Here is a 14,385-nt window from a genome sequence, read left to right on the forward strand (position 1 = left end):
TGGAAAACAAATTGGAATCCATCCCAGCATTTTTTAAATTTAAATAGTGTACAGGAAGAGCAGGTTCCCAGCATTTTTTAAATTTAAATAGTGTACAGGAAGAGCAGGTTTGTTTACATTCTAAAGACATCTCGGATTCTTACTTTTCCAACAACAGCTAGTTCAAACTTGTGGGAACCTGATGCGTTGGAACAGGCTAATACAAGTGAACCTAACTTTCATTCCTTTCCTTCCGGGAGCAGAAGTTTCATTCACTGCAGCTAAAGTTTTTTCAGGAAGGGTTTTCCAATATAGTTCGGTTTCATCACAGTTGTAAATTTGATCTGGGGATGAATTCTCATCTCTCATCAATTCTTCAATTGTTGCGACAAATGAAAACTGCTGCGACATTTCCAGACAATTTTTCATCCTCGATATTGAGTTGAATTATACCATGGCGAATTTTGAATTTCTATAGCCAGCACTGCTGGCTTTGAAGTCATCAGAACCACCAAAAGCTTCGAGTTGAGAATCGAAGCTTTTTCTTGAATCATTGGTCCAGAGAGGGGTATTCCTTCACATCTTTTCTGCACAAACCATTTGTACAAAGTCGCATCTAAATCTGTATGATCAGCTAATTTCATTGTTTTTTGGAAAATTATTGCAATTTGTGGGCAGAGCTAGATAATATGTAGACGCACGCGCGCGGATACATTCGCCGCGGAGTTGCACGTCGTCCGATAATCGTAAAAGCTCAGAGATTAGATTAATTTGAAACGAATAAGAAGTAAAGATAATATCTTTACTTCTAATTCGTTTTAAATTGAAATTTATATTATTTATTTAGATGGTAAAAAATATTACAAGATAGTATATACATTCGCGAGTACGATGTATTCGCTGTTGTGCGGATACATTCGCTGTAGGCACGTGCATCTCGCGATAATCGTTCAAATTCTTACTGCTTACTTCTAATTTGTTTTAAACTAATATTATTTAATTAATTTGTAAAAGTCATAAATAGATAGTATATACGCAAGTGCGTAAGATGGATACATTCGCTGCTGTGCGGATCATTCGCTGTGGGCACGGGCACGCGCATTTCGCGATAATACTTCAAATTCTTACTTTTCACTTCTTTAAACTGATATTGTTTAATTAATTCGTAAAAAATATTAATAGCTAGTATATACGCAAGCATGCAAGGCGAATATATTCGTTGGTGTGCGGATACATTCGTCGCGAGCAAGCGCATCGAGCGACAATCATTCAAGTTCTCCTTTTTTACACGGACGCAGATACATTCATTCGCTGCTGTAAGAAAATATTTGCTGCTTTGCGGATATATTCATTGCGGACATGCGCATCTCTTCATAATCGCGAGTAATGTTCTAGTTTTCCACCTGTCATTTTTTTCCTTCGGTTAAAAAATTACTGAAATGTTATTCCTCCCTTTTCTCCTATGCATCAAGAAGTGATAACTGAGTAATTCTTTTCATGTGGCTTGGCATATGGGGCCAGCAAGTTCGCACTTGCGGTATTTTTAAAATTAGCACCGCACCCGACTTCAACGCCGCGCTTTCAGTTTAACAAATAATGTGAAAAAAAAAAGATGTTTCTGTTAGTTTTTTTTTTTTTTTTTGAAGATATCTGGAACGCAATTTAAACAGATTCAATATTTCCAAAAAAAAAAAAAAAAAAATCCCAACTACTTACTGATAGTTAATTACCCTAAATCCGACAACCACGGACTTGGCCGAATTTCGGATCGCTGCCGAAAATGTTTACATTTCGCATGAAAAAAAACTTTGAACGGTCGCCTTTATGGATGTTAAAAAAAGTTATGAACTTAATTTGAAATAATTACAGGTTAAACTCGCTTAAATTTCAGCACCTTAGTCCAAAAAACTATGCTTAAAGCAGGAGATTCGGACTTGACCGTGAAATAAGAATACCGCAAATTTTCCAGATCTTTACTCGATTTTTGCTCAATCCTCTTAACTAAAAACTTAAGACATAAAACACATTCTGGCATAATTTTATATTATCTTCTCGTTAGTTAAAATACTTAAATTACATTGGAAGCTAAACTGTGCGAAAAAGGCGGGACACACCGATAATGAATTCATCAATATTTTGCATAGTTGATCACTTTGGGGAAAAAAGCGTGTTTAATATTACTACCAGAAAATCAAAAGAAAAATTTTGTTATCTTTTATCCAAAACACATTTTAAAGCGCATTTCTGATCATTTCGAAGAAACTTCCAAGCATTTCATTTTATCCTTCTTTTCAAAGTAGCTTATTTTCTGTAAAATGTTGTAAACCGAAAACAAAAACAAACCATATGCGCCGCACCTGCTGTATCCGTCGCATCGGCAATGTATAAACTTTTTTCTCAGAAGTGCCGCGGCGCTTACGTTCAAAAAAAGGCATAGTTTTGGAATCCTTGTGTGCATTTTGCTATTAAGGGACTATAGGCAGATGGGGGACTTGCTCCTAGTGGTATCTCTCATCTTCATAAATAACACTTATGCTACTTGATTTCTTGCACTTGTTTTTCTCCCCTCCCTCAACAAAGCATTTCTAAGAAGCAGCGAATTGCTAGTTTTTCCTTTATTCTCAAAAATTTGGGTATCCTTTTGATTTCTTCACTCGACAGCTTAAGAAAAGAAAGGTCTCACCAACGTATGATTTGCAGTGGAGATATAATTCCTAAAAATATGTGAGCTTACAAATGCAAAGATATCTACAAAAAGAAACTTAGTTTTAAAATTTTGAAATTTAGCTTAGGTTTTCGCATCCATAGGATCACATAATTCGCATGGAAATCCTTGTAACCTCAAAGCATATACCTGCAAGTATTTATTTCTTATGATTGAAAATGTTTTTCTGACTCTGTTTGTGGGATATTTCATCATTTATCCGATATATCATTCATCACCTGGGATTAAAATGAGCAACAGTTTGGAACATTAAAAATTTCAGGATATTCTTTTGATGGAAATTTTAATAAATGGGCTCAACTGTATGAAATTTAAAAAAAAAAAAAATTGTGCAGTTTTAAAACTTCTGTAAAAGAAAAAATCGTTTAACTTTTCAACAAGTTTCAAAACAAATCATGTTCAATATAAGCATTACTATCACACTCAAATTTTCACAATTAAATTGAATTTGTACAGATTGCTGAAACTGAGTACTAAGTAACATGATTTCTGATTAAATAAAACAGTAGCTTATTTTGATATGAAATTTTTTAATGACAAAAATGTAACAATAAATACAAAAAACTTCAAGGAAAACAAGACATAGGGAATAAGACTTTTGTTTCAGTTCAGAAAACACGAATCAATAGCAAACAAGCAAAATAATATTTTACAACTGTCAGCTACTACACAAAAATTTTAGATATGCTATTGAATTTTAACTTCATTTTTCATAATTCATAAAATTAACATATACGAGAAAATATTTCTTTCCATATTCTTTCAGAAGAGTTATTTACTGAGTCTAAAAGGAATAGTTTGGTAGATTCACCAATTCCATCATCCTCAGACAATAGACAATGAAAGTGCTTTAAAATTTCTTCAAATGAAATTTTACAGGAAGAATCTTGCAGCCTAAAAATAAGAATCTATGAGAAAGCATTCATAAATAGGAAATTTAGCATGAAAATATGAAATTCTTTATCAGAAAATACAATGTAATGTCTGAAAAACAATCAAGCAGAGCCAAATTATCTCAAAATGAGAATAAGGGGCAGGACTAGGCGCTAGCTCGAAGACTGCACTCAACAATGGTGATAACAATACAATGATTTGAAGAAGTGACATACCAAGCAAAAGTGTCACCTGGAGTGGTAATTTGTGGTGTAATCCTCATCCCTCTCCCTCCAACAACAAAAAAATTTTTAATGTTAAAACTTGGCCAAACTATGTGTGCTCCATTTTCATTGGAAGCGATTTTACTTATTGTTTTTTAATATATCTCTTTTAAAGAAATTTTAAGATTTCATATACAGGGTGTCCACCCCTAAGAGTGGCCCAATAATCCAGTCAATGAACACATTATAGAGTGCATGGAATAAGAGACAATTTTTGACTTCAGAATATTGTTAGGGGTAGTTAGTAAGTAAACATACTAAAAGTCCCTGCCCCAAGGGGGTGAGCGAAAGGTGGGAAGGAGGGGGGAAGAAAATTTTGGGTTTTTTCAGAAAATGTCAGAAACAGTGGAAAAAATGTGTTTTAACTAAAAATTCAAGCTAAGTAAACTTCCTATGAAACTGTTTCTACACATATTTGTCGAATTTCCAATAATTTTCCCGGGTATATGTTATAAAAAATCGATGATTTTCAGAAAAATTCTCTTTTTGTTAAACATTTGCTCCTTCTCCTCCCTCCCAGTGCTTCCCAGGATCAGTATTTATGAAAATTGTTAACGACAAGGTTGTAGAGCTTTAAATTTCCTTCAATTTGATATCATACTGGCCAACCTTTGAAGGAAAAAAAAAGGAGATTTTGCTAGAGGTATATCGGTGATTCACCATCAACATATCCTCGCTACAGAATTATTAAATTATGCTTGTAAATAACATGAATACTAAATTTAAAGTGAAATGGGGATTTTTTGCAGATGTAAGCAAATTGGTACAGCAAAAAAAATATATTCAAAGGAAAACTAAATAATAAGAAGTGAATTTGCTTAAAGTTTCGTACTTTCTCCAGTCTCTACCAGAAAAGTAGCTACAAAAATTTAATTACTAAAATCCGAAAAAAAAAAAAGGAAATCAATATATAATGAAAATACAATATAAAATAAGTAGGTATAGGGTAGCACACACACATGTTAAAACAGGGGCGGCAAATAGGGGGAGCAAGAGGGGGCGTTTGCACCCCCAAATATTTTGCGCAGAATATTAAGAAATCAGGAAATTCAATTTACCTAACGCGCAAATCAGTGATCATATGCAATAGGAAGTTAAAAAAAAAAAATCTGCAGATGATCTTTAGTAAAAGTTGATGAAACTCGAGACCTGTCCAGCCACGAGCAAGTGTTTTTCGCTATTTGGATAAAAACTTTGAAATTCATGAATCATTTCCAGAACTTTCATAATAAAAAAATAGATGGAGAATAAATTTGTTTCAACTAAAGAAGAAATTTCCTCATATGGTTTATATGCCTCATACTTGTAAGTGCAGTGTTAAGATGATGCTTCAGCTTCCAATGTGAAAGGGCAGTGCAGTGTGAACTATTCATTCATGTCCAAATATTTCTAAGTTATCAAATTAAAATAGTTTTTTTTTTTTAATACTTAAAATATGTTTTTTCAGTATAACATATTACATAGGCCATTTAAGAAAGTGCAATGAAGTTTTCACTTTTTATTTTTGTTTTAGTGTGTAAATTAACTAGCAAAATTGCTCAATTTCAAAGACCTGTATCTTTTTTACAAACCAAATACACAAAACAATATATATAACATGTATAATACTTGAATGGAATACTCAATTGGTCAAGAAATTTTATTTTTAATTCCATCCCCTTTTGGTTTACAGGGGTTTAAAAATGTCATTTTTTGTCATTTTTCTGATCTTTGAGGGGCTGTAACCAATAAAGGGTAAGCAAACACACAGCAACAGTTACATATTTTTATTAGCATGGTTTCAGCGATTAGTTTTTGCCGTATTTCATTTTGTGTTTCTGTCCCCTACGCGAGTTATCCCCCTTTGAAATGAGTAAAAATTTTACATTTGACCTTGAACTTTAACCTGTTGCCCTTATTTTAGTTATTAAGTTACAGTCACGTAACTCAGCGTGTAAGACTATCATCTTATGCACTTTAACATCAAAGAGTAAAATTAACTGCCTTAAATGTAATTCAAATAGATTTTGGCCAAAAGGCAGAGGTCTAAAAGTCCCATATTTGATTGCGAAAAATGACTTTTGATGACCTCTAAAAAACCAAGGGTTAAGGTTAGAGAAAAAATAAAAGTGGTTTTAAACATTATTTATATGCATCTTTTTGGGATATGAGTTTCAAAACAATTAAAAAATGGTCGAGCGCACTCATCCGTTAAATCTGTATGGAATGAATGACCCAAGAAGTGAAGTCGCATTCGTTTTTAGGCACTACCTCTACTACCTCACCCTATAAATTCTCCACTTTCCGGAACCATTCTGTTTATTACAGGTATTTTACTTTAGCAACAATCTGAAAAAATACTGGTTTCATTTTTCTCTTTCTTTTTTTTTAAATTCGTGCCTCGAAAAGCTAGACATTGATAAATCAAAAATTTTACAATTGCAATCATTTTTTAGATCTTCGCTCACCCAGAGTGCTTTTTGCACTTCTCATAAATTTTACTGTGCTTTATCAATGATGTACTTATTTATCCAACATTTAGTTTACTTCAAACCGTTTATTTACCAACCGAATGTGCTAAACATTAGGTTATCCTGTTCAGAGCAATGCAACCTAATCAAAATATCACATGTTGCTCGTAATTGAACATGTTCTGTACTAAACAACTTGCAAGAAAGCAAAAAATATGCCAATTTCTGTGCAGGTATTTTTCATTTCTTTCTTTCTTTTTTTTATGGAAAAAAATGTCTTTTGCTTTGTACATTTTGCATGAAAGAAGGAATAAAATGTTGTGTTTTCTTGAACGAATTTGACAATCCGAAAAAATTAAGAGTTCCTGGGAAGTTCTTTTTCTTTGTATAGCTTGTATTTTTCATTTCAAATCAAAAAATGCTATTACTAACTCTCTTATGTTTTCTACTTGATATGAGCATTGACTCATTTTCTACACTCACTCATAATCATATTGGCTTTTGGAACTGTTTTAAAACATTTTTAGTGGGTTTGAAACTTTGTAATAGAAATGTAGTATAAAAAAAGTTCTCAAAATAAACATACAACTAATTGCTGTACTTATTTCTGTTACTGTTTCATGTCTCATTAATTACAGATCTGTTTTTTCATATTTTCGATCATAAACTAAACATATTACTCGCTTACTAAGCTTATTACTTGCTTATTATCTTCATTGCCGACATTTAAACTCCAAAGTTATTTTATGTATGTCAAGCTTTCTCTTCAGAGAAATATTAAATCAAAAATATGACTTAATTTTATTCTTTTTTTATTAAAAAGTTTCATTTAAGATACTGAAGCAACAGGTTGCTTACTAGTAAGCGTTATGTGCTAGCTAATCACCAAAATAAGCTGATTGAGAGAAGAATCTATAAATTGGTAAAAGTGGCAAAGTGTCATTCATCTTCTGCTTTCTCACGTAGCAATAAAAGAACAACTTATGTGTCTCGTATGTTAGGAAGTACAGAACATGGAAATTTTTGCGCAGGCAAAGAGATTTCTTTTATTGGGGGGGGGGGGGGAGATCGCTAGATAAATCAAGTTAGTAAGATTTTTTTCAACCTACTTCAAAAAAAAAAAAAATAAATAAATAAATAATAATAATAATAAAAATATTTTCATGACCCTCGGGGGGGGGGGGGGCGCGAATATCCCATGATATGGGGGGGGCGACCAAAATAGGTTTCGCACGCGGGCGCTCAGACGCCTAGCAGCAGGCCCTGTAACTATGACGACAAAAATTTCATTTTCTGGGGGGGGGGGGGGGGAGGGGGGGAACTGGTCCTTCCAGGGAGGGGACTGGTCCTGCAGTAATCAAGTCCAGTAAAGAGCAGCATATCAACGAATGTTGCAGTTACATAGTACTATTGAAAGGAGAGGCTCACAATAAGCCAAGAACTAGGATCGGAGGACTATTCAGCTCTCCTAAACAAGAGTACTGCACATTAAGTTTCACAGAGAAAAAAAGGAGGAGATTTGACTAATGTTACAATAAGTTTAATTTTGATGGTATTAATGATCCTTGAAGCAAAAATAAATTGAATTGACTACAGGAAATGAAAACAAAACAAGAGGGAGATGTAAATTAAAAGACAAATAATTTAGATAAGTAATAAAATAGGTACAGGGGCATAAATTTTTTTTTAATTTCAAGATCAAAGACTTAAACAGTGTAATTCAATGTCATTTGGCTGTGTCTAACATGCAAACATTTAGCAAATAATCTTCAATATTAATAAATGTGTAGCACTCCCTCCAACATTGTTTTGCTTAAGATTAGACCTAAGTAAGGTTTAAAGTCTGAAATAACAATCCAAATCTAAAATCACAGTTATACTAAAACACAATACTCAAACCTCTTCAAATCACTTCTAATAAGATAATAAATATCTCTAACAAAATAATAACATGATCAAAATTAGAAAGCACACTCCAAAGGAAGGTCTTACTAAACTTCTGATAGCAGATTTTCCTAAAAATTGTTTATAATTAAATTCACTACTCCAAGCAGTTAGATTTATTACCAGTAATTATGCATCCAGGATCATGACTAATTAATACACCTTGTTCAACATTTGTTTTAGTTGTATTATGATGAAATCCTGATGCATGCTTATTTCCATAATATTAATAAAGCACTTTCCTAACATTAAATAAATATCGTAGCTCTTTCCCAGCGCCTTTGCTGCCGTAATTTTTTCAAATGCAAAGAAGCAACTTCCACCTCAAACTTATTTTGTTTATCTCTTGCTCATATAAACTGTTGAGATAGTTGCTGTTAAAACACATTTAAGAAAATATTATTTGAAATAAGAGACCTGGAGCCAGACTGCTTCGGTTTCCTGGGGGAAGAAACCTTTCTACTGAACAAGTTTTAAAGTAAAGCAGCATGATGTAAATGTTAATTTAAGAACACATTATTACTAAACAAATTAAACAAAACATACTTATCATTACTAAATGATGAAATGCTGCTTTCCTGATCTTCAAATTCACTCATTATAGAAGAAATTTTTCTAGTTAAAAAGTCTGTATAGAAACTAAAAAAATTTGCACTATTTTTTGCAATTTTGCGGAGTGAAGTGGGTGACTGTTTCCACAGAAATTCAGCAAGAAAACAAGTTTCATCACTCAATACTTTTAAGATTATCCAATTAATACAATACTCTTGTATTCTTTGAGATGTATCCGATTTCTGGCACAGGAGAATGTGTAACAAGGTCATCTAACAAAAATAAATTTCCTGAATTAAAAAAACATCACATGTAATACAAATAATGGATTGAAGTACCTAGAAGCAAAGGGGTGTAAGTGCTGCATATAACTAGTAGTGACAGAACACTTATCTGTTTTGGGGCAAGAGATGGTACACACAGTCTAGTTCCAACTTACGCGAGGGATGCGTTCCAAGCAGTGTTGGGCATTAATCAATTATTTTTTCAATTGCCTTGTTAATTGATTAAAAAAGTAATTGCAATTAAACTATTAATTGTTCTTTGCAATTAATTTAATAAGATTAATGTATGTTAATCACTTTTCATAATTAAAATAATTGCAATTGTTTTTTAAAATTGTTTTATGAAACAATTAAAACTAACAATTAACTTAATGTATCAATAGGTACAGTTCAGCATAGAGTTCAAAGTATTATTTGAATTCGTATTTTCGTTCAGCGCTGATTACTCGCTCGCCACGTGAGCTATTCTTGTCTTGGCAAAATTTTTCCACATGTAAATGTTTGTGTTTTAATTAAGTGTTTTAAAATTGTGCAAAACATTGTTTTATAGTTTACCCTGTAGCAGGGGAAATAAGAAAAGAAGATATAACAGGGGACGTAAGATCTCAGAGACCGCTCTATTTACTTAATTTTTTTTTAAATCGTGTAATTAAGATGCATTTCTGTAATTTTTTCAGATGTTCTTTGGACTTTTACTAGTACGGAAAAAAAAAAATTAATTTTTAATTGAAATATACCTTTTTTGAGGAAATTTTGCTGGAGCCATAAGATTTTTTGAGAAAAGTCATATGCTGCAGTAAATAATTTATTGCTCGTAATAAAGTTACTGATATTTTATTTGTTGCTAACATGTGTATTTAAATAGTTAGATAGTAATATGATACCTGTTTAGTGTCAACGTCCCAGGTAGACCTGTCGTCTGTAGAATATATTGTACAAAACTAGTAATTTTTTTATGAGTTAGTTTTAATTAGAATTCACAAAGCAATCGACAATTGTTAATTGTAGTAAACTACAATTAACAAGTAATTGTTAACTGTGGTAAACTACAACTAACAATTAATTGTTAACTGTAGTAAACTACAATTAACAATTAACTGTTAATTGTAATTTTCCACAATTACAATTGATCAATTGTTAGTTGTTGTGGTTACGTTTACCAATTAATCAATTGTTAATCTTTAATTGTCAATGCAATTAAAATTTGCACAACTCTGGTTCCAAGACCCTTCGCGTAAGCTGAATTTTCACGTTGTAGAAAAGGGTATGTATACAAATTTTTTTGAAAAATACCAAATTCTTTAAGACACATAAATACCCCTAAAACTGCTTTAAGGCATTCCTCAACAAAACATTAAAGTTTCTTATAATTAAGAACTGTACTTTTACTGTAATTAAAACATAAAAAAGCTGCTTCATTCAACACAAAAAACTGTTAAGATGCACAAAATAAATGATCAATGGCAGGGGAAGACATAAAATAAAACTACATGGCACGTACATCACTTATACTTAATGTCGTGCTACCCTCGACATACTTTTAGTTAAGCATCTTTACAAACGTTAGATGAAACAGTGGATTAAGATTCCATTTCATTTCATCAACTTTAATATTTAGAAAGGAAAAAGAAAGAAAGACGCCGAGTGGTTATTTGATGCACTAATAAGGCGATTCGTGGACTAGTATGGTGAAGGGAACTTCCGTTATCAGTGACACAATAGGGATAAAATATATTCACAAAATCAATATTTAGGACCCAATAACGAAACTGATACTTCCTTCCAAAAAAATTCGTATTGCAGATGAGGAATTCGCGTTAGCCCTAAAATTCGTTACTCCGGAAAAACTCGCGTTATAGCCATTTTGCGTAAGTCGAATCGCGTTGTAGCGGGAGTCAACTGTACTAGTATTCCTGGCAGGTGCTGTTATACAGCCTGATTTTGAAAAACTTTTCAATGAAAATCTATTAAGGGTTTAAACTTTGCACACATTTTACTCAAAACTTAAAAAGGTTCCCTCACATCCTTTTGCTACTCAGTGCCTCAATTTCAAACTGGCATTATTATTGTTTGAATATAGTCAAACCTTGATATCTCGAACTTTCTGATCTCAAAACCCTTGATATCTTGTAAAAAAAAAAAACCTTGTATTTTTCACAAAAACTCTTAAGTAATTTCTATAGTTGTCTTACCTTTGATCTGTCTAAATTGTTGCTACAAAAGCACAAGGTTTAATTGAATTTTCTTTTAGGAAATTTTGTAGTATAACCACTTATAGAGACATCTGCATGTAGTTTTTCATCCTTTTTTCCTGGAAAGTATGAGTATAAGAGACAGGGGCAATAGAATAGGGGAGAATGGGTGAATAGGGGATGAGGGGTGTGCTATTGGTGTTTTCACTAGAGATTAGATACTTTGCACTTTTCTTCTGCATTTTTACAAGCGCTTACTTTCATCACAAGGGGTCTATTTTCATAGCTAATCAGTTTTCAAGCGAAAACTTGATTCTTTTTTTTCTAATTTTCTATCTCCTATAAAAAGGTTGGTGAAATGTGTAAATTAAATGTTCTATCTATTGACTGAGGATAAAATTAGAATTTTGAAGTTTGCAGATAAAAACAAACTAATGAAAAAAAATGACATTGCTGCCTATTTTAAAATCACAACCAGTAACTTTCTACAATTAAAAAAATAATCAAGTTATCAGAAAAAAAAATTATGAAGGAAATGTCATACCAGGATGCAGAATCTATAGTCTACAAGAGCTGTTGAATTTGCCCGTGGTTAGTTCTTAATAGATCCCCCCCCCCCCCAAAAAAAAGGAGAAAAATTTCAAAACAAATGTGCGAAATATTTCCTATTTATCGTTCAATTTTAATTTCCAGGTCCAATACAGGCCAATTTTACTGCCATTTATTGGTAAAAAATTCATAGACCACATAAGCAAAATTGGCACAGTTACAAAAATGACGATTAAGGTTATTTTTAATGGGAAAAAGTTTATTCAAAAAACAAGAAAAACAACTTTTTTTTTTTTTGAGGAGAAAGGAAATTTTTTTTTGAAAAAATAGTAAATAATAAATTTTATTCTTCAAATTAAACTCAAAAACACAAAGTAGAAGTAAAACAAACATTTTACTCATGTTTCTAGTTATTCATTTAAATTTATTAAAGCAAATAAAAAGAAATGAAATTACCATATTCTCTTCATTTTGACAAAGACTTTCAAAAGCTTCAAAAAGATTACTTTCAATCCTACAGATCCTAAAGGAGGAAAAGGGTATATATAATATGTATATGTTCATGTATATAGTTTTCAAAAGGGCCGCCGGGATTCATGGTGGGTTTTTTGTTAGTTGGTTCGCCGCATTAGTTGGTGAAAACTACAGTTATACTACTCCGATTCGGAGCCCACTCTTCTGAAGGGCTGGGCTCCAAGTTTCAGTAAAGGCTGACATGGCCTCTCATTAGCCTTGGCTTTAAAAATAAATCTTTTAAAGGCATGCAAAAAATATAAGAAGTTTGATTATTGTCTTTTGCAGAATAAAAGTAAGTAATTGTGCATGCAATATGCTTGCTGACAGCCTGTTTATGACATCCAGAGAATGTAGTTTTGATCATTATGGGCTCATCAGTCTGGGCTGGTCAATAACCGAGCTGGAGCTAGATGTCACCTCATAGAAGCCGAGCGTGTCAACAAACTGGCAGCTAAGATTAATTCAACACAAACATTTTTTGGCATAAGGTTAAAAATGTTTGTGCTACCCATAGGTTCATGTACGTTTTGTTTTGCATTTAAGAAAAGGAAAAAAAAAAAAAAAAGAAATGAGTTGAATCAGAGATTTTATTGAAGCTTAAACCTGATCCAATTTTGAATACAAATAAACTAATTAGAGCTAGGATCAAGTATATGTTTGATGCATTATCATCAACGACTAAATGAAAATACATTTATTTATTAAGAGACATTATATATCAAGCAGGTCTAAATTTCTTAAAATATGTAATTATGTACTTGAAGAAAGTCACATTACACATAAGCTTCATTCCACTGTGTACAGAAGGATATTAGTTCTCAAATTTCAAAACAACTATCAATCTTGTACAGTTTAGCGAGATTCAGCAGTGATAAAAGTAGAAAATTCATACTGTCCAAACAGTCAACTCCGTAGATTGCTTTCATACGGGAAAAATGATAATAGTTGACAAGTTGTTATAGCTTTATTTATTCATAATTTCAGTTACTCTAATTTTTCATAATACCTAACCCAAAATATTTTACAGTAAAAAAATCAAACGATCATTACAAATACTGCTCATTTGTGAACTACATATAATAAAACAAAATACATACTGTTGCTCTGTAGTCTGTTCACAAAAGCGATTACACAGGAAATCCAACAGCATTTCAGCTTTAATTTCAAAATAAATGGACCTTTCAGAATTTTTCAACTTAATGGGTTTTGTTGCCTCAATTAGCTCAACACATGTTGTATCTAGTTCAGCAAGATCATAAAGATTCTGAAAGAGAAAATTTTGTAAGGTCAAGATGAAAATAGCATTTCTATCTTTTTCAACCTTATCTCCTCCATTTACTGTAAAGGTCATGCTTTTGAACCTTTTTAGCATAAGATTATTATTTTTTTTATTTATATGAACACCACTTATCATACACAACACAATTCCACTATAACCACAAAAACCGATTGTCACACAACACCTTTCTTAGTGCAGATTGATGTTTTTAAATTACTTCAGAAAGCTGCCAAAGGTTTGTAAAAATATAAACAATTTCCTTTTTTCTTTGATCAGTACAACCTATTTTCCTTTTTACGTTAGCATGATTTTTTCAATTCATTATTATTATTTTCTTTTTAAAAAGAGATTTATGGAACTTCAGTTATTACATGAATAAACATAACTAAGCTTGAAAATAATGTTTATAAAAATATACAAAAGCATAGCATTTCAAGTATTATGAAGCCAAAATCCTATTATGTTATAATGCAAAATAAATTTTAGTGCAAATGATTTGTATGAAATTAAATGCAAATGGCATAGTTCTACATAAATACAGAAAAATAGGGGGAAAGAATTTGGGAAATTGAAGAAATTGGGTAGTGTTATATAAGACGAAAATCGAAGGAGTGGAGCCTCCGTGGCTCTGTGGTAGAATCTTTGCTTCCTATGCCGGAGCTTGCAGGTTCGATTCCCGCTGGTGCCCGGGGTATTATTTCCTCTCTATGTGCTGTAAATCTTTCTTGTGTTGTCTTATATGTTAATAAAGAAGTTCA

General features: G+C 32.1%; 1 protein-coding gene across 3 annotated transcripts in view; it reads right to left on the reverse strand.

The window, feature by feature from the left end:
• Positions 1-3,247: 3,247 nt before the first annotated feature.
• Positions 3,248-14,385, reverse strand: part of LOC129222817 (uncharacterized) — a 47,609-nt gene continuing 36,471 nt past the window's right edge. For 2 of the 3 annotated variants that reach the window (XM_054857371.1, XM_054857380.1), the window contains 4 exons: positions 13,446-13,612; positions 12,289-12,355; positions 8,802-9,079; positions 3,248-3,598 (listed from right to left, as the gene is read on the reverse strand). In XM_054857371.1, coding sequence (XP_054713346.1) covers positions 3,430-3,598; positions 8,802-9,079; positions 12,289-12,355; positions 13,446-13,612 — 681 coding nt within the window. In that variant the 3' untranslated portion in view covers positions 3,248-3,429. The remainder of the gene's footprint in view (positions 3,599-8,801; positions 9,080-12,288; positions 12,356-13,445; positions 13,613-14,385) is intronic. The other variant, XM_054857387.1, reaches the window with a different exon arrangement.

The sequence above is a fragment of the Uloborus diversus genome, chromosome 1 (assembly GCF_026930045.1).
Source record: "Uloborus diversus isolate 005 chromosome 1, Udiv.v.3.1, whole genome shotgun sequence".
NCBI classification, from domain to species: domain Eukaryota; kingdom Metazoa; phylum Arthropoda; class Arachnida; order Araneae; family Uloboridae; genus Uloborus; species Uloborus diversus.